This window comes from Uloborus diversus, chromosome 3 (genome assembly GCF_026930045.1).
Source record: "Uloborus diversus isolate 005 chromosome 3, Udiv.v.3.1, whole genome shotgun sequence".
Classification (NCBI taxonomy): domain Eukaryota; kingdom Metazoa; phylum Arthropoda; class Arachnida; order Araneae; family Uloboridae; genus Uloborus; species Uloborus diversus.
In genome coordinates, this window is record NC_072733.1 from 128,232,337 (window position 1) to 128,252,265 (window position 19,929).

The 19,929-nt window shown below is 35.0% G+C and overlaps 1 protein-coding gene across 2 annotated transcripts in view; it reads left to right on the plus strand.

The window, feature by feature from the left end:
• The window catches only part of LOC129218456 (transcription elongation factor B polypeptide 3-like), a 192,101-nt gene that overhangs the window by 143,142 nt on the left and 29,030 nt on the right, over window positions 1–19,929 (plus strand). For both annotated transcript variants that reach the window (XM_054852731.1, XM_054852732.1), the window contains exons 7-8: window positions 3,003–3,100; window positions 11,940–12,041. In XM_054852731.1, coding sequence (XP_054708706.1) covers window positions 3,003–3,100; window positions 11,940–12,041 — 200 coding nt within the window. The remainder of the gene's footprint in view (window positions 1–3,002; window positions 3,101–11,939; window positions 12,042–19,929) is intronic.

Here is a 19,929-nt window from a genome sequence, read left to right on the forward strand (position 1 = left end):
GCAAGGTTCTGGAGAGAAATATTTAGCTGGTTAATTTTCAGTTATGTGAAATGCACAAATGTTGCTTTTGTAATCATTGTAGCACTGAAACATTGGCAGAATGCTGTAAATTTGGTTACAACCATTTTATTAGTATTTTCGCACATCTTAAATACACGAAATAACTCCGGTAGATACCATTATACTCATATTACCCTATATATTAGGTAATGTATGAAAAAATAAGACTATCATCTTTTGCATTTAATTGCACACACAGTTCTTACTCATTGCCACCAATCTTTAAAATTAGTGCAATTAGTTTGATGAAAGAAGCCCAATGGCTCAGTGGTAGTGCTGGAGGCCCAGGTTCTATCCCAGAGTCAGGCATGGTCGACTCAGCTGTTCATCTCTTTAGTGGGTCAATAAAATGAGTACCATTCGTGCTTGAGAACTAAACCCTGGAGATTCCACGTTAGGCTGATCACCTAACCGGAACATCAGCCTAGTACCCCCAGAGCCTTTGATCAGGAAGACCGAGATGAGCACAATAATCCTTGGCCCCCATGAGCTGTGTGCCGCTGGGTTTAGTTTACTTTGATGAAGATAGTGGATATGAGTGGCTCTTACCTCCACCTGTTGAATACTAATAGCAATATGATGACTAGCAGCAGATAGACTGTTACTAGTTAATTTATTAATCCCCTATGAAAATCAATGGCCCTCTTAAAGCTATCTACATCCTTGCTCATTATCTCATCCCTTAAGCTGTGCCATGTGCTCAACCCTACTACAGTAGTTATTTTCCCTAATTTCCAGGTGAACCTGAGATTTGAATTACTTAAAACAATGCCCCCCTTCCTCTCGTTCTACTTTTAGTGCAAAAACTTAATTTTTTAACATATATCATTTTTATGAATTTAAACTACTGAATCATGTCTGTTCTTACTCTCCTTTGCTCCAGGTTATAAATACTAAGACTTTAGATAGGGAGACCAAAACTGAACTGCATACTCCAAATGAGGTCTTACCAAACTTCTTTATAAAGGCAGAAGAATGTTCTTTGATTTTTTTGAAATTGATCTATTGATAAACCCAAGCCTTCTACTGGCTTTTTTACTTGCAATGCTGAACTGTTGACTAAACTTGAAGACCAGATTTATTAAGACACTCAGATCAATAACATTTTCTGCCAGACTAATGGCTTAGCTCTGTAAATAAAGTGTACCCTTGTTTCCATGAACTAAATGTAACACTTGGTATTTCCCAACATTAACTGCCATACCCAACTTATCTTCCCACTTGGTAATATGATCTAAATTCTTTTGTAGCTGTTTTATTAGCTCTTCATTTTTTACAATCCCCATAACTTTGATGACGTCAGCAAAACAATTCATTTTCCAGAAATATTTTCATGAATATCATTCTGGAAAGTAATAAGCAAAAGGGGGCCCCAAACCTGATCCTTGAGAAACACCACTTAAAATATCACTCCATTTTGAAGGACTTCCCTTCACAAATACCTTTCCAGTCAGCCTTTCTAGCCCAAGTTAGGATTTTCTCTCCTATTCCTATATCTGCTAGTTTGCTGAGTAGAGCAACATGTGGTACCTTATCCAAAGCTTTTTGAAAATCACATCTACACTTCTGTTATCTAAAAGCCATAAAAATGCAATAAATTAGTAGCACACGATTTACCTTTCCTGAAACCATGCAGCAAGACTATTAACTCACAGTTCTATAATTTCCTGCATTATGTTTAGATCTTTGAAGAGCAGCATTATGTTAGCCAGCTTCCTGTCCTATGGTACTAACCTTGATTTATAAAAAATTTAAAATAACATCCACTAATTGTTCTGCACATTCAACATGCTCAGCGCTCATAAAAGTGATGCAAAAGCATTGCTTTCCTAATACCTAATGAGTAGTGTTCAACTGCCTGTGTGACATGTTAAAATATTACACTAAACTTCAATAAGCCCCCAAAAAATTAAGTAGGCAGAGCGGTTTTAAGCACATGAAAGTTTTATGCTTCGAATTATAAGGTTGTATGTTAGCTAAGCATAATTTACTATGCATTTGCCTCCTTACACTAAAACTGTGAGTGAAACTCCTCAATAAGTATCTCTGGTATATTGCATCAAGTACGTAATTGTTAAAAGCATATAAATTTTCCTGACACTCATCCTCATTTTCATGGATTTCCTTCCTCCCTTCCTTCTGAACTAGCTCTGCCCTGAGAAAAGTGAGTTTTCCTTAAAAATAGTATTTTGTTTTTTGGCAGAAAAGAGTTAACGCAATCGCATTGGAAGTTGCAGCGTAAGTGGAAACATGAAGTGACAAGGGATAACTAATACATTCAATTTAATGCATATTCTGTAAATACAAATTTACAAATAGAAATGTGATGACCAGCAATAGGCCCAGCTGGGCTGGTCCTAGTTAGTTAATAAGTCTTCTTAAAGCTATCCACCCCCATGCTCATTACAACTGAATCATGTCTCCTCTGACTCTCCTTTGCTCCAGGCTATACATAAAATATGTTTAAGTTCTGAAAGTATTTATTCACATTTCTTATTGTTACTAAATTTTGGGAGAATATTCTCCTGTATGAGTATGTGTTTTAAAATGTTTTCTTCATAAATATTTCTTAGATATTTTGTGTCTGTAATGAGTAGACTTAAAAAATATATGGTTACCATTTTATGAAGTCTGTGAAGAACTCTTGATGTTGAGTGGTTGTTTTAAAATGGCAAATACATATTTTTTGCATCAATGTTCTAATACTTTTATACTGTACTAAGTTTTGATTTGAATTCTTCTGAAGAAGTTAGTGCTTAAGAAAGGTACCAAGGTTCTCGGTAAAAAAAAAAAAAAAATTAAAAAATCTATGATTTATTAACATATTTGTTTTAATTTTTAACCCACTCAAATTGTAACTCATTTTTAATGCACTGTTTTAATTGAATCTGTTTTATAACTATGTTAGTGCATTTATTCTGACAGTTTCTTGCTTTTTACAGCAATTGAATGTTTAGGGGGTACACCATACTTTTTAGTTAAGCCTGTTATGGAACGATGCACTCCAAATCAGCTCCTAAACATCGAAAACTTCAACCCAGTATGTTAAATTCTTATCTGATTTCTTTCAAATTCATTTATGCTGCGTGTGTAACGTTATTTGTCAATTTTATTTATTTTTTATATTTAATGAACTTTTTGAATTGAATGAATGCAACTGTAAATATTTTCAGAATTTTATTTTAATCTTGTACATTGATTTCTAAATGTGTGCTCAATGTAGTACTGTTTGCCATTACAATTGTAAAATTTTATGAATGCTTCAACATGCTTGCACATTTAAGTAATAAGTAGCTTAAACTGCTTAAAAGAGGCAAATGCAATGCTATCGACAATCTGTGTAAATGTTGAAACTAAACAGCTGGTTTCTTGTAAGAAAAGCCCACGAGGTGCCTTGTACTCAAGTCTTTTGATGGTATTTCTAAGAAATGAAATCACTTGTCAGCATGTAAAAGAAATGTCGGAATTTTGTGCCGAGACCTTAGTGGTTCTCTGTTACTAACACCCAAGAGGGCAGACAGATTCTAAGTGTAACATGGCATATAATTTGGCTGTACATTCTTTTGTTGTATAGTAGAGTCAAGTAATGTTCCCATCAGTAAGGAGTTGAATTGTTTCAATCCTATACATATTCTACTTTTGAAATATTCTCCTAACACAGGGACATTTTAGTGGATTTTTCGGTTTGGGATTTGGAGATTTCCCCCCCTCCCGAAAAAAAGTTTCCAAGCCAAAGATGCATGAAGGAAGTTTAAGACTATCTTAATTTACTAGCAATACCTACACGGCAATGCTCGTGCTAAGAATTTAAAGGGAGTCTGTTAAATAAAAAATCCGCCCCCCCCCCCCCCAATGTGAAATGATCATTTTTTATCTACTAAAATGCGTACACACCTTTTCAAAAACTTATTCAAGTCTCTTTGGAACTTAAAACTATTCACCAAAACACATAAAAGACAGTGGCGGATCATGGGATTGTGAGGCCTCAGGCGCAGCCAGATCCCGAGGCCCTCACAACAAAAACAATAGAGTCTTACTAATATTAACAATGCGGGAAATCATAACCTTTTTTATTTTTTGGATAAACGAACAAGCTTTCGGGGGGGAGGAACAGTTAAATTCTTATTTAAAAGGGGAAAAAAACAACATTCCTGACAAAAAAAAAAAAACACATTTCAGTGAAAAATTTTGCCACCTATATTTGTTCGTAATTTAGTCGGTTCAGGGGGAGAGATCCTCCGAGCCCCGTTTTCTGGCTTTTACAGGGGTCGGAGTGGAGATTTCAAAATTTTTAGGACACAATTTTGATAAAATTTTAGTAATTTTTAGGACAACAAATATCAATTTTTTTAACTTAAATGTAATTTATAAGCTTCATTTTCACATTGGATGATAAAACGTTTCAAATTCCATCTTGAAAATTACAATACAATGCATTCAATCTTTTATTCTTTAACACAGTGACCAGTATGAAGTAAAAATAAATGTACATATGTCCAATTGCTTCTTTAGTTGCTTTGCTGTTGTTGAAAAAATGTCCTTAATAAGGAGGGATTAAAGGTAGAATGCAAGGAGCAAGTCCAAAATTTATTGCATACTTTTCTTTTTAACAGATAATCTGATACTTTTTAGTATCTCAGAATCATCAAAAATATCCCTGTAAATTCCAGAAAAATCATTTTAAGATGCAAATGAATAATTGTTTTTTATGACTACTAAAACTATATGAAAACCTCCGCTTATGAAATTTTATCTTGGAGTGAATTCGAAATAAAAACTTTGGATTGTTTCATCGTAACCATTTTTTTTTTCAATAGAAGACGAAAAATATGGAATTTGAAATACAGCTTGATTTTTTTCAAGCTACTTGTCAACCTCTTATGTCTCGCTGCATCAGCATGAGACAATATCTGTGAAAATTAAATGCTCTAAATTCATCCCTTTATGCATGGCACCATGTGCTAATTTTGCACCTATTTCTGCCTGCTTTTTCAACCACAAGGAAGAGAATTTCGTTTCCCATGGCATTTTAATAAAACAAATTACTATTCACATTTTAAAACAAAAAGTTAGTGACTAAACTTAAAAATTATATGTGCAAGAAATAATCCAACTACACTGAACCGAAACACAAAGCAAACTGACTCTTTGTATTGGAAGAACAAGCTAATGCTCAGACTACAACGCAAGGTAAGCACTTTAAAAATAAATATTCCTTCTCAGTACACCTGGGGACAAACCATTTAACTTTTGTTTTAAATATACTTTTTGAACCAAGTGCTTACATTTGAGTTCTTATTTTATAAAGAAGAATGACTAAGATTTAGAAAGTATAGATAAAACAGTTTTATATTGAGCACTTGTTTTTGTTAACTGCATCCCCCCCCCCCCCCCGCGCCTTTCTCTAGAAAAAAAATAGCAGCAGCAGTTTTACTCTCTTTCTTTAAAAAAAAAATTTCTTAAGGTCTACGAAGTTAATTTTGTCCTTAAATACAGGCATATCATCAGGAAAAGTTTCATTTTACTGCGCAAGTTGGGAATATAGTGTGAACATTATAGACATTTTAGGACGAAACTCGAAATTTTAGGAACCTTAGGACAATTCCTACCCCTGGTCATTAAGCGAAATCTCAACTTTCCCCAGTTTTTCCAATGCAAGTATAATTAGTGGTGCCATCAGAAAAAAGTCCAAGGAGGGTGAGGCACTTAACAAAAAAAAGAGAGAGAGAGAAAACTTCCGATCTAATAAGAAAAGGGGGGTCCGGGGGGTTCTTCCCCGGAAAATTTTTGAAACTTGAAGGTTTAAAAACGTCATTTTAGACTTTCTTTGCTGATGTTTGGGGACAAAAAGATCCAGTTGTCTCAGCGGAAAGTAGTAGGAATTGAAGCCTTAAAAACGCGATTATAGGCCATTTAACGTTAGGGGTAAGGGATGGAGCCCAGGGAGTGCCCTTAATCATTTTTTTTAAAAATAGATCGAAATCAATTCTCTGCCCATCCCCCCTTCCCAATTTCGGAATTGAAGTTTCAAAAAAGCAATTTTCAGACAAAAATTACATGATAAAAAAATTTACGGGAAAGAGGTGCTGGGCTCTTCTGTGATTTTTTTTTTTTTTTTTTCAAAATTATGGTCCTAAGAACTTTAATATTTTATATTCAGGGGCTATACCATTTAAATATTTTCTAGGTGTAGTTTACAAAACTTAATTTTTTTATGATATTAAAGAAAAAGTATGTTCGGGGACCCTTGCTTGAGTATTTTCTGAAATTCAAAGAGTTCAACGGCCTTCGGAGCCCCCCGGATGGTAATCCAAAGGCGTACGCTAAGAAATGGGGTGATAAGGTGGAAAATAATAATGAGTTCGCAACTATGATGAATCCAAGTGAAATTCTTACTCTCATATTTTTACTTTCCTGAAGTATTTATATATTTCTGAAATTCAAAATTCGTAATTTAATTTCCTTTACTGTTTGAAAATCCTGATTCTTCAGAAGTTTTCAAGCAAATCTTAAAACCTATGTTTTTTTTTTTCTATAATCATTACCATCAATTTTTTCTTTTTCTTTTTTGAAGCAGTGAAACATGCTCTTTAGTAAATGGCAAATGTAAATGTACACTCCTGAAAATAAAACTGAAACACTTCAATAGTTGGGGAGAACCTAACCTGGCAGCATTAAGAAAGCTACGCAGATCTTAGTTATTCCATTACGACGCTATCAGGTTAGGTTTGCCCCAACTACAGTTTTTATGTAAAACGTTTGTCTTTAATAAGTAAATCAATCTTAATGAAGTTGAAATTGTAAAATACATTACAAAAAATGGCACCAGTGAAAGAAGGAGAACACTAAAAATCAACTACTTTCGCTGCAGAGGCATTTAAAATTTTTTTAGTAATTTTATAAAGCGTATTTGTAATGAAGTGACAAATGATTCTTTACTCTGTAATGGAAATATAATTTAAGGAAGAATTAACAGTATATTCTTTTTTCAAAAGCAATACCTTTGTACACCTTTAATTGTAGGCTATTATACTTCAAAATTTATCATTTAACACCAAGATTGCAGCAGAATTTAAAAAATTAAATAATTACGAAAACATATTAAACTTATCTCAAAAGGAATGGTCTTGTCGTTGATTGAAGACACACAACAAAAGCACGTTTACGAGCACGAGTGAATCAAAACAGCGAATTAACAGGTTCTTCCTTCTTCGTCCAAAAATAAGAAAAAATTCCTGCCTTTTTCAAATTACTTATTTAGTTAAATACGTCATAAAACTAGCTTGTTACGGGTTGGTCATGGGTGGGAAAGTGGGAAACTTAGCAAAAAGTAAAGAAAGAAAATAGCTGTGCCCGGCGTGTGAAAACGACTTCGATCTGGACCCGCCACAGATCTGTCTCTTCTCCCTTCAGCACTCTAGAGATAAGGAAAGGCAATATAAGTAATTGTTCGTCAAGAAAAGTGACCATTCCAAGAGGTCGAGTTTTACACCCCATATTCTAAATCCTGCTGCCTGCTCCCCTTATTAAGATAAACACCGACTTGGGCATAATCAGGGCCGTAACCAGACTTTTATTTCGGAGGGGGTTTTACCAAACACGTTTTTTGAAACATTTATATGATCTATCAAATTTTGTTTCATGTATATTCTACTGATTTTTGTTACAATGATTCTCTAAATGGAGGGAGGGGATGTTCTTACAAAACGCCATATTGTTACATAATAAATGAATTTCTCAATAACTACCGTAACCACACAATTAGTTTGTACAATTTTTCAGTCATACTAATTTCACTTCACAAATAAAATTGAAATAATAATAATAACAACACTAATATTTTTGTCACCAAAATATAAATAAATAAATAAATAAAATAAATAATGGAAAGCATTTCTTTGGATAAAAATTTTGGATGGGGTTTGAACCCTATGAACCACCTCCTTTCATACGGCCCTGGGCATAATCGCACAAATGACGACTGGCATATTTTGAGGACTGATATAATACTGACACAAAAATGACGACTGGTTATCATTTGTTTGGGACGGGGGGTGCCTCACCCCTCTCTACCCCTCTCTCGACACTTCCTAGCTATATGACTATTCCAATTAAAGCAAATATCTTTATGTGTATATCAATAGTGCTTTTTTAAAACAAGATGCATACTCCTTACTCAGACAAAACCGACTAGTAAGTGGTCAAAGAACTACTTGGAACGGGAAAAGTTCTTCTAGGAAGCAGGCCTGGATCTATAAATTTTGGGGGGCCCTGCAAAAACTCTGTAGGGCCACTCCCCAGAGGCCAGCAGTGTACATTCGTACCTTTAATAAGAACTTAATGCTAGTTTATTTATTTATTTTTTTTTTTTAATTTCTTGGGACGTTGGGCTCTTTCAGGTTGTGTCCCCCCCCCCCCCCTCCTGCACTGCGGGGTTTGCGGGTACGCAGATCCGGGCCTGCTAGCAAGACTAACCGTGCATTTTATCAGAATAATTTTGTCGAACATTTACAAACACAATTTTATGCTGAAATTGTGGGAAGAAAGAGGAAAATCCAAACTCCAGGGAAAATCCAAACAAAGGCGCCTGAAGCCAGGGGCCCCCTAAGCCTCAGGGGGCCCTATTGGAAGCAATCAGGCCACCCCTAAAATTCATGATTAAATATCAATTTTCATGAGTTTTGAGCATTTTCCACTCAAAATTATGGCTGTCAGCGGCAAATCCTCAAAACAAAAAATTTTGGTTTTGAGGATAGGCCACTTCGCAGTTTCGAGGCCCCCTGCTTTTCTGGAGGCCCCAGCTATCGCCTCATGCGCCTATGCGGTGATCCGCCACTGATAAAAGATCAACAGTAGCTTTAAAACTCGAACTAATCTTTCAAATGTATTAGTTCATCTCTTACGTACCAAGCAACCACGTTACTTTAACCCTGCTTTTTAGCGAGTGAAGCAGTTTTTTTTCTGCAATATTCAATGCCAAATAAGCAATACTATAATAAAAAACGTTATAAAGAACAATCACAATTGAACAATAAGACAAATCAAGTTACTTACTTAAATAAGTAACTATCTTCAACTATAAGAATAAAAACAAACGTTGAAGAAATAAGGGAAAAGAAACCCAATAGAAAAATCGTACAAAATCAAATTATATGCTCCTGAATATCAAAAAAAAATCAAAAATCAGTTTGCTGACCCCAATAGCGTAGCTTCTGAGCCGTGCAGCATGGTTCCTCACAGCTATTTGCACTGACGGCCTTTGCGCTCTCGATGAGTTTACCCCCCATCTATTAGGAATTCATGAAACTAAACTTGCCCCGCCATCCGTGAGGAATTCATAGAACTAAACAATTTATCAAACATTTAATTTGCAATTATAAAAATGCTTCAATCATTCTGATTTAAAAAAATTAAAAAAATAGCCTATAGCGATCCTTAGTAATTGGGCTATTCAACACAAAAATACTTTTTCAATTCAAATTGTTGTTTCCTGAGGTTAGCGTGTTCAAACAAAGAAACTCTTCAGCTTCATTATGATTAGTATAGATGTATGAGTGGGCAATTGAGGTTACTCCTACCAAATCTTTTTTAAAATTTAAGACTTTTAAAGTACAATTGTAAGCTATTTTTGATGAAGTTAAGGAAGGGATGGAATTTAATGCTTTCTCCCCCCAAAAAATTTCACAATAAAACTAAATTTGTTTCCTTATAATTTTCCTTTGGATATATGAACACTAATTACCCGACTGCGCATGCGCGACGCAAAGGAAGGTAATATGTTTATCAGTCTATGTATGTATGTCCGTTTCTATGTGGCGTTCTACAGGCTAAACGCCTTGGCTAATTTTGGTAATTCTTAAGTCAATCAGTTTGTCTTAACCTTGGGAGTGTCACTAAACACATGACAGTTATCAAAAGTACCATTTCAAAAACCAGTTGCCATTTTGTCAGTTTGGGATCAGTGCACGCTGGATGTCACACACTGTGTCGCACGCTACCTGCGTGCGACAAATGCAGGTAGCTTTCACTGCCTGAATTTTTTGTTTACTAAGTCTACTAATTGGGGTCTCAGTGGCCGAGTGGTCTAAGCGATTGCTTTTCTCACTTGAGGCGGTGGGTCAAGACACCTTTGCTCCGTATGTACTTTCCCCTTTTTCTGATGTAAATTCTTTCATGTATTCTTTGTATGTAATCTGTACTGTAATAAAAAATATATTATGTGTAACAAAGGCAAGACACTCAGATTGTAGTCCTCATCAAAATAAACCCTTGCAATAAGCACCAAAAAAAAAGGAAGTCTACTCATTCGATTTTCATCTCTAACATATGTTGCATTTGTTTTTGTTTTGATTCAAGGGACTGAGTTTTGCGACGTGTACTTTCTTGAGAGGCTTTTTTAGTTTTGTTGGAAAGATTTGACTGACGACGTTTCTGATAACGCGTCATCATTAGTTATACAGGCTGTTTATATAGCTGTGCTGTGGTTCACTTAAGTTCGCGCATTTTTGCCGAAGGTCAAGCACATGTTGATTTAAGCTGAGTTAGGTCCCTGAAGTGACTAATTATCAGTAGTTTAGACCATCGCAAGTTACTTAATAAACCTCACGATATAAACAAACTCTCTCAATGAAATAACAAGGTTGCGAAATGTACCATCTTATAATCGTAATAACTAAGTCAATAAAAATTAACTAAAAAGTGTAAAATAAAAAATTATTAAATAGAATAAAAAAACCCCGACTGCATAAAAACCAAAAAAACTAAAAAGAAAAATGTATAAGCCCAGTAATTTAGAATGTTATTAAGTACTACTGAATAACCACACCGTTGAAATAGTTTTATAACCGTACACAGATAAGACAAATCATGAATTCAAAAGCAGAATAGAAGGATCAACAGTCGGGGCCCATTCAAATTTTATGGGGTTTCTTGAACCAGAAAAGAATGGGCCCCGACTGTTGATCCTTCTATTCTGCTTTTGAATTCATGATTTGTCTTATCTGTGTACGGTTATAAAACTATTTCAACGGTGTGGTTATTCAGTAGTACTTAATAGCATTCTAAACTACTGGGCTTATACATTTTTCTTATTTTTTTTTTGGTTTTTACGCAGTCAGGTTTTTTTGTTTTTATTTAATATTTTTTTATTTTTGTGGTATTTTTTCGAGTTTAAAAAACATCTCTACTGTATAACAATCTTGAAATTTAAAAAAATCACTTGCATTCTAATTATTAACATAAAATTCAGTGATGCAATGATCTCCATAATTTGTATTGTGCCATGATGGCTGCTATGGTATTTCAGAACTTCTAATCAGTTCAGCTCACTGATTCAAAAAAAAAACTGTATAAAAACAGTAGGACAGGTAGTGAAAGATGCATACATGAATGATAAGACTGCATTTGATCAGTTTCTGAACATGAAGCTTTAAAAATGCGTCAAAGATATGAAGTGGTTCAATATTCAACACAGCAGATGGGTACTAGGAGAGGGCATGGAGTTACACATTCTAAAGAGGCATCCACTGTCAGTAAAATGTTTCTTTTCCTGGTATTTGAAATTGGAATTATCAGTGACATATAAGAAAAATAATTGTTCTTAAAAAATAATTTTGGAGGCTAGATACTAAAAAATATCATTCAAATGATGATTTACTTTATTACGCAAATTCATGTTGTAAAGGTCATATTTTTGCAATGATGCTTTACTGAATGGAGAAATATTATTTCTGAATTAATGCTGAAGTTTTGAAACTTAAAATTCAAATTCTTGTTTTGTGCATGCACGACCTATTCAAAGTGAATTTTATTAGTGTTTTGTTTTGATGTTTGTTGAATTCAAATTACTTGATGCAAAATGCTATGATGTATTATTTTAGTCTTTTCTTGATGAAACTCAAGACTTATGGGAGGCACACTGCCGTAGAGATTGCCGTAATGCAGAACCAGATGAAAATGAAACATGGCGGGATCTGTATTGGGTAAGTTTATTTCTTCTGAAAACTTCTAGCAAAATTTATTTTATCAATAATATTTTTTTGTTCAAACCTTGAACCTCAAATTTAGCACAAGAATTACATTTTGGTCATATATGTAATTTGAATTTTTACATGATAGTCATATAAACCAATCATGAGGGATTGTTTGCAAATAATCCGTTTTTACATTGAATCACTCTACATGATAACAAGAAAATTTTGTCTGTTCGCAAACCACCCCTTATGATTCAAAAATCGAGGAATTTTTGAAATTTGACTCATTAAATCACTGATAAACTTTTAAATTTTAAAGATGTCTCTTTGAAACAGTCAATGAACTTGTTCAATTGAACAACGACACAATGTTTGCTTTAAAAAGTCGCTGGTGATCTTTCTGCCAGAGTTACACATGACACAAAAAATGTTTTTGCTTGGATTAAAAAAAAAATTAATATATTTCATCAGAAAACATAGTTTGAAAAATAACATATTTATTCATTGTGACAATGAAAGTTAATTTACTTGAAAGCAAATTTTAAAATAAAATGATATGCAGTTTATTGTGTTAGGGAAATATAACTACGCTACATATTAAGAGTTTTTATTAATTTGAAAAAAAAAAGTGTGTGTGTGTGTATATATATATCTACAAACAGTGGCGTAGATACAGTGTTTGCCGCCTGGAGTGGTTCCTTAATTTGCCGCCTTTTTGTTGGAAAATAGCTGAAGGGCAGGTTGGGTTTGCTTCCGATATTTTTTCAAAAATGAAGTCTCTTTTAATGCGTCTTTGTTGACGAATGGGGATCGGTGGGTACCACAAGGAAATGTTCCGAAATCAAATTTTTAAAATGCAGCTTAGGCTACTTTGTGGAGAGGTTAAGGGAATGGTCACTTACTCAATTCAAAAATTTTCAGCTCTGAAATATGCAATTTTAGGCTATCTTTTGCAATACAATTGCATGTGCATTCTAAGGCAGTTGTAAGCATTAGGGTAGGGAGGAGTGCTGAGGTTTCTTACCGAAATGTTTTTTAAATTGAAATAAATTTAAATTGTATCTTTGGTGATTTACTGGAATGGGGGAAGGTTCGTTTTTTTTTTTTTGAAAATTGTTCAGCACCAAAGTCTCGAACGCAATTCTAGGCTATTTTTGGTGATGTTAAAGGGTTCCCTAACACCTAATGGCACCAAAACTTTTGTGAAGCCAGGCGGCTCTCTCATGGAAAACTTCTGTAATTGACACCCAACTTTGTTGATTTTTGCTTTGTTTGATATTGATAGTGTTAGGAGCAAAAGGAAGCAGAGGGAGGTTTCCCTCCCTAAATCTCTCTTCAAGCTGAAGTTCATTTTAGGCTATGTTTGAGAAGGAAGAATTAGCAAGCTCTCTCACACACACACATTCAAATTTTTATGAGCGAAATTTTGCGCAATCTGTGAGGACGTTAGGAAAAGGTCTGAGGATTATGGCTTTCCTTCCTCAGAAATTGTTAAAAATTGAAGTTTCCAAAACGTATTTTTAATCTTTGAAGACTTAAATGAGAGGGAGGGGGAGTGATTAATGTATCTTTCTTGGGGAAAATTACAAAACTGAAATCCTAAAAACTTATTCTAAGCTATCTTTAATCATGTTAGTAGATAAAGCATAGTCAAGTTTCAAATGCTGTTTTCAAAAATTGATATTGAAGTATCAAAGTTTTAAAAACGTGATTTTAGGCTATATGTTGAGACTTTAGAAGAGAGGTTAAGAGTTTTCCCCGGGAAAATTTTCAAAATTAAATTCCTAAATATACTTTTGGGCTGTTTTTGCTATGTTAGAGGAAAAAAGACTAGGTTTGGGGTTCTACTGAGAAAATGTTAAACCTTGAGGTCTAAGCCGTTTTTCTAGGCTATCTTTGGTGATATCGGGGAAAGAAATGAGATTCAAAAGCTCTCCCTCCTAAAAACATTTCGAAACTTTCTTTCATGCTATTTGACTACAGAGTGGAGGTGGGAGAGGTTCCCAACTGGAATTATTTGAAACTGAATAATCTAAAAAACAACTTTAGACTATTATTGCCCAGATCTACAAGATGGTCATCTGTCTCATCATTATGGCTCTATTGTCTGGTGGTCAAGAACCAAACTTGACATTGCTAGAAATGAGCTCAACAAGCTGCAGAGGATTGTCTGCATAGCCGTGACTGGATGTGTTTGGACAACGCCTACTGCTGCACTGGAACTACTTTTAGGTTTATGCCCGCTCCATATGCGGATTGAAGCTGAAGCTTTTTTGTGTATGGAGAGGCTTATATGTTCAAAACAATGGAAAGCTTACTCTTGTTACCTTTCCCGGAAAAAATTTTGATGAGGATGTACTTGGTCATCCTCTTTCTGACCTGCCAAGTGACTACATGCTTGGCAAGTATGCTTTAGACAGGCCATATCAGGTTATCTTTCCTTCTCGGAGTGACTGGAGGGATGTTGCCTTATCTCATGGTAAATGTTGCACTCTCTGGTACACTGATGGTTCTAAAATGAATGAAAGGACTGGGGCTGGGCTTTTTGTCCTGGTGATGATCTTGAGTATTCTTGTCCTTTAAGCTAGTTTACTTCTGTTTTTCAGGCTGAAATTTATGCTATCCTGGTGTGTTGCAGTATTTGCTTGAGTCGTGGCTATAGAGACCGATGTGTTCATATATGCTCTGATAGTCACACACAGATTAAGCGCACTTAATAAGGTTGTTTGGACATCCCACATTGTTTGAGTTTGCTGTAATTTGCTCTTCTGCAATTTTGCAAAACTGAACAAGGTTACCCTTTGTTGGGTACCTGGACACTCTGGAATGCAGGGAAACGAGAAAGCCCACTATCTTGCTCGGAAAGGCTCTGATATTCCTTTTGTTGGCCCTCAGCCAGTAATTGGGATTTCGAAAAATCTTATTAGGACTGCTGTTTTGATATTTTTGGTAGAAAACATTACTATAACTGGCGCAAACTTGATGGACAATGGTAGACGAAAGAACTTAATAGAGGTTGCCCTAGTATTAGGGCAAAGGAGCTCTTAAGTCTGAACCCTAACAGTGTCAGAAGGGCTATCGGCCTCCTTACTGGTCATTGTACTTTGAAGCGGCATCTTACTATAATAGGCGTCATTGATAACCCAATTTGTAAAGGCTGTTGCTTTCATGAGGGAACTTCTGCACTTATCTTGTGTGATTCCAATGTTTTTTCTGCCTACGGGTTTGAACACCTTGGTCATCACTTGCTTGATCCTTGAGAGATTTATAATATTCCCATTAAATGCCTGCTAATCTTTGCTTCCACTACTGGTCTGTTTAGGACTTCTGTTTGTGGTTTAGTACTATAGAACTCTGGATGCAATGCTTGGCTCTACTGAGCCTCCCCTCTCCATTTCATTCATTCATTCTTATCCAAATTGAGAGACTATATCAAATATTGAGAAATGAAACTTGCTTACCCTCTATAAGGAATAGATTACCATGTGATCCAAAGTTGTCCGATAGATTTTCTACTCTCAAAAGCGAGAAAACACAAATCCCTTTTACTTCTTTTGAAATAGACATCTTTTAAAGAAAGAGAATTCAAAGTAAACCCTGCAACATACAAAGCCACCCCTGCGATAAGCAATAAGTTGTTTAGTATACCATTTTTCACCTCCCCCTTCCTTTCTTACTCTTGTCACCATTTTCTTGAAGTTAAAAAAAAGTTTTTGTTTCACTAGGAGGTTCTTAAGAAACTCTTAAAATCCAGTGTTAACTCCTTAATACAAAAATTGGAAAACTTCATTGTTTTCTTTCTCCTAGATTTAACTTCTTCAGTCTAAAAAAACATTGGTCCCATATCTGTAAACTGCTGCCCCCTCAGAAAAAAAAACAAGGAATTGTACTGATATGCTATCAAGAAAGACTTTTAAAAGTTTTTTAAAGAAAGCAAAAAGTATTGAATAAAAGTATTCTAGTAGTGACACAAAAGTCTTACAATTTGAAGATTTTCTTTTTGCTTGCAGTAACAGATTAAAACCTGATTTCCTTATTTGAAAAATAGTTTTTTTTCACATCAAAATGGTTGATTTGCCGCCCCTCAAAAAGTGCCTCCCAGGGCGGACCGCCCCTCCGCCCCACCCTAGCTAGGCTACTGCCTAAAAATAAACACATTCCAAAAACTATTAATTTTCAGTTCTGTATTATAGATCAGTGGTGAATCCCAAAGAGGAACTATGGATCTACACCACCTCCCTCCTCCCCCAAACGGGTTTAAAGAATCTAAAGTTTCGACTTAAGGAAGGATTCTAATTTCTACAAATTTTCATGGGGAAATCTGCAACTTTCACCTCTTTCTAACATTATCAAAAATTTTGTCCTTTGAATTTCAATTCTGAAACATTTCTGAGAGAGAGTTTCCATGCCAACCCTTCCCTTAACCTTATTAAATATGGTTTAAAATTGCATTCTTAAGACTTAATTTCGAAAATATTCTGAAGAAATTTCCGAACCCTATCTCATTCCTTTCTTCAAAGGTATCGTACAATTGTGTTTTAATGATTTCAATTTCAAACCAATTCTGGAGGAGGACCTATGCCCCGTACATCTCCTCTCATCATCAAGGAAAGCTTACAATTGTGTTTTTTGGACTTTAATTTCGAAATTTTTCTGGGAAAATACCCCCAAACCTCTTTTCACAACATCGTCAAAACTTGTCTAAAATTTTATTTCTGGAATTTCAATTTCAAAATCTGCAGGGGACAGCCTGAGAAACCTATCCAGTCTCCTAACATTATCACCAACCTATACCTATCTGTATAGTAGCGTTTTTTAAAGCTTCCGGCTTCAAAGCATTAGAGAGCGTCCCAGATCCTCCCCCAGCCACTGCACCCATCATTAAAGAACCTCTAAAACCTTGTTTTTATAACTTCAATTGCGAGAAATTTCCCTGAAAGAGTCTCCAAGCTCAGAATCCTTCACAAAATTCCCTGAACCTTTCCTCCTCTGAACATCAGAAGATAAATCTTCAAAATTGCATCTTCAGAGCTACAATTTCGAAAAATTTCTGGAGGAGAACTCTCAGGCCCTCCTTTCTCTTTGAGAATCTTGCACTTACAACTACAGGTTCATATATTGTTGATTCTCTTTCTCCGCTTATACAACGCAATTCTCCTGATTGTGTGCTCATATGCTAATACTGCGGGGCTTAATTTCAAGGCCGCCTAGAGCCAAGGTTGGGCCCTAGTGTGTTTGGTCTCTGGGCCCCTCCTCCAACTCAAAACCAATAAAATTTATACCACTCTGATCTGGAGACAAGTCAGTAGTGTTCGACTAGGCTGACATCTCCTCTCATCGACCCTGCTTAATTTGCATGGGAGTTCAGATCCAGTATTTTTCGGTCATTATAGTTGAATTTCTACATTTTAGACGAAATTTCAGACTATGCATTGAAATAAGCTCTAAAGACTATAGAGCTCCCATTCTTCTTTTGTTGCAAATTAAGCTCTGTAGTAATGATCCACACTCCGGAGCGAATGGTAGACTTTCTTTCAGGGGCGGACTGGCCCTAGAATTTCTATGTGGAAAAATATTCTTTCCGGCCCTACCCCAAACATTTTGGCTGTCTTTTTCCCAACCCCAAAAGTTTTTAGTGATTTTCTTTATATAAAAAAAGAAAAAGAAAAGAACAAGTTTTTTTCAAGGACTACACATGTCTTTAAAAGAAAAAAAAAATCCCAGTTTTGTAATCTGGAAAACTTTTCTGTTGATGACGAAAGAAGCCATCTTTTTAGTTTAATTTTTTTTTTTTTTTTTTTTTTTTCAATGTTTTGGCTGCTGCCCATTTTTGAATTCAGCTTAAAACGGAGAATGATATCAAGATAGTGATGAATGTTTCTCCCTGTAAGTGGGGTATGGAATATCCCCAATTTAGGGGGTCCGGAGGTTTCTCCCCCGGAGAAAATTTTGAAAAATAGGTATAAAAATCTGCATTTTGAAGCCTCATAAGGAGTGATTGGAACAAAGAAATATCAGGAAAAAAAATAGACGAACAAAACTTTTTTTTGAGTTTCATTTTTCAAATTAAGATAATAAACTTTTTTGTGTCGATAAATCAATGACAGCAGTTGACAGACAGAAAGAGTGAGGAAGGAGAAAATATAATGCATTGTTGTTTTGTCACATCGGCTTTCGGTACGATTAATTTTTGATCACCACAACAAATACAACACTGAATTAAATATAAAATGATCAATAGTAAAAAATGCTTTAAAAGAAATGATGAACAGATTTCGAGAATGGGGAACGGGAGAGTAACATATTACCTATTTTTACTATTAATAATGGAACTTACTTACGGTTTGGCCATCATCTCTCCGTCTGCGGGTATTTTGACCAACTGCACAGTGTTAGTAATGCTAAAAAAACTCGTTTTATTTAAGGATTACTGAACTTCATATGCATCATGAACATGCTTAGGGCTTATACAGACTCTTATCTGCATGAAAAACTCCGAGAAAAGGGAAAAGTAAAACGAGAATTCGAGTTTTCACCATGTTTCTGATGAGGAACCAAAGAGGCTTAAACCCATGAAATTACAATACAGTAGAGAACCAATTATCCGGGAAGTTCGGGACCATCGCTATCCCGGATATCTGAATTTCCCGGTTTTCTGAATCGCTAAAAAACGCTATTGGACGATTGTTTGTAAAACTTAAATTACTATAATAAATAGTTATGCATATTAAAATAAGAAGAAAACAGTTCAGAAATGCTTATAAATATCGAAATATTAAAAACTACTAGTGAATGAATAATTTGAACACCAAAACACTACTAATCTCTCATAATGCCTAACTCATAATACCGGGGACCCTCACATTCTGTTTGGAAAAGAAAGGGAAAATCTTCCACTTTTCGATGCTTTTAAACATAAGAAAATGAAGGGAAGGGGAAAAAAATAAGTTTTTGAACCTAAGTGTGCAAATTTTCTACTATAGTGTATAAAATAATTCACTTTCATGATCGCACTTTTTTTTTTTTTTTTAATTTTTTGTAAAGGTTTCGTGTTTGCGATTACGGTAGCTATTGATAACTAATGCTTTTGCATTTGGTTAATATAACAGAAATTTGATTTATGAGTTCTTGCAGCCTTATTAGTCTTGCGTTTAATGGATTTCTAGATTTCACGATCAACTAACTATCCAAAAAAATCGCGAATCTGGTTTTCGGCGTTTCCCACACTTTTGAGACGTCACTTACGCCAAATGCCTTTAATTAGAGGCCATTCAATCAAATACTGCATTAGAATGCGATAATATTCATTTCCTTAGCTTTCAGTTGGAATAAAACACGAAAATTTCAGACATACGAATGTACTTTTTAATTCAAGAAAATCTTTCGGAAATTTTGCCCCGCATAAAGGATAACCATTTGAAGTTAGTGTTTGCAACAGTTTCTCGTCAGTTATATGGTGTTTATTAAGAAATCGTTCATATTCTTTTGGTATTGCAGAAAAAATGCTTCATTTTTCAAAAATTGTCAAAATGGCTTATTTTTAAAAGATGGCGGGAAAATCGGGTAAAAGTTGCTGGTTTTCTGGTTTCCCGGTTTTTTGGTTCCCGGATAAAAGGTTCTGCACTGTAATAAAGAGAATTTCATATTAAATGAATTGTTCATCATTCTGTTACATAGTTTCTTTGTAAAAAACTTAAAAATACCTCTCATTTTTAAATAGAAAGAAGAGTTTATAAGCCGCATAAATGCAAGTGTTATTATACGCTGTAGTGACGGATTTTCGTTTGCTACAGTTCCCACAATGCACTGCAGTGCCGGTTTTGACCTGCAGTGACGTCAGATGAATACTGTCCATTAATACGATTGAAAAGAAATAAAATGAAGCACACTTTGCTTA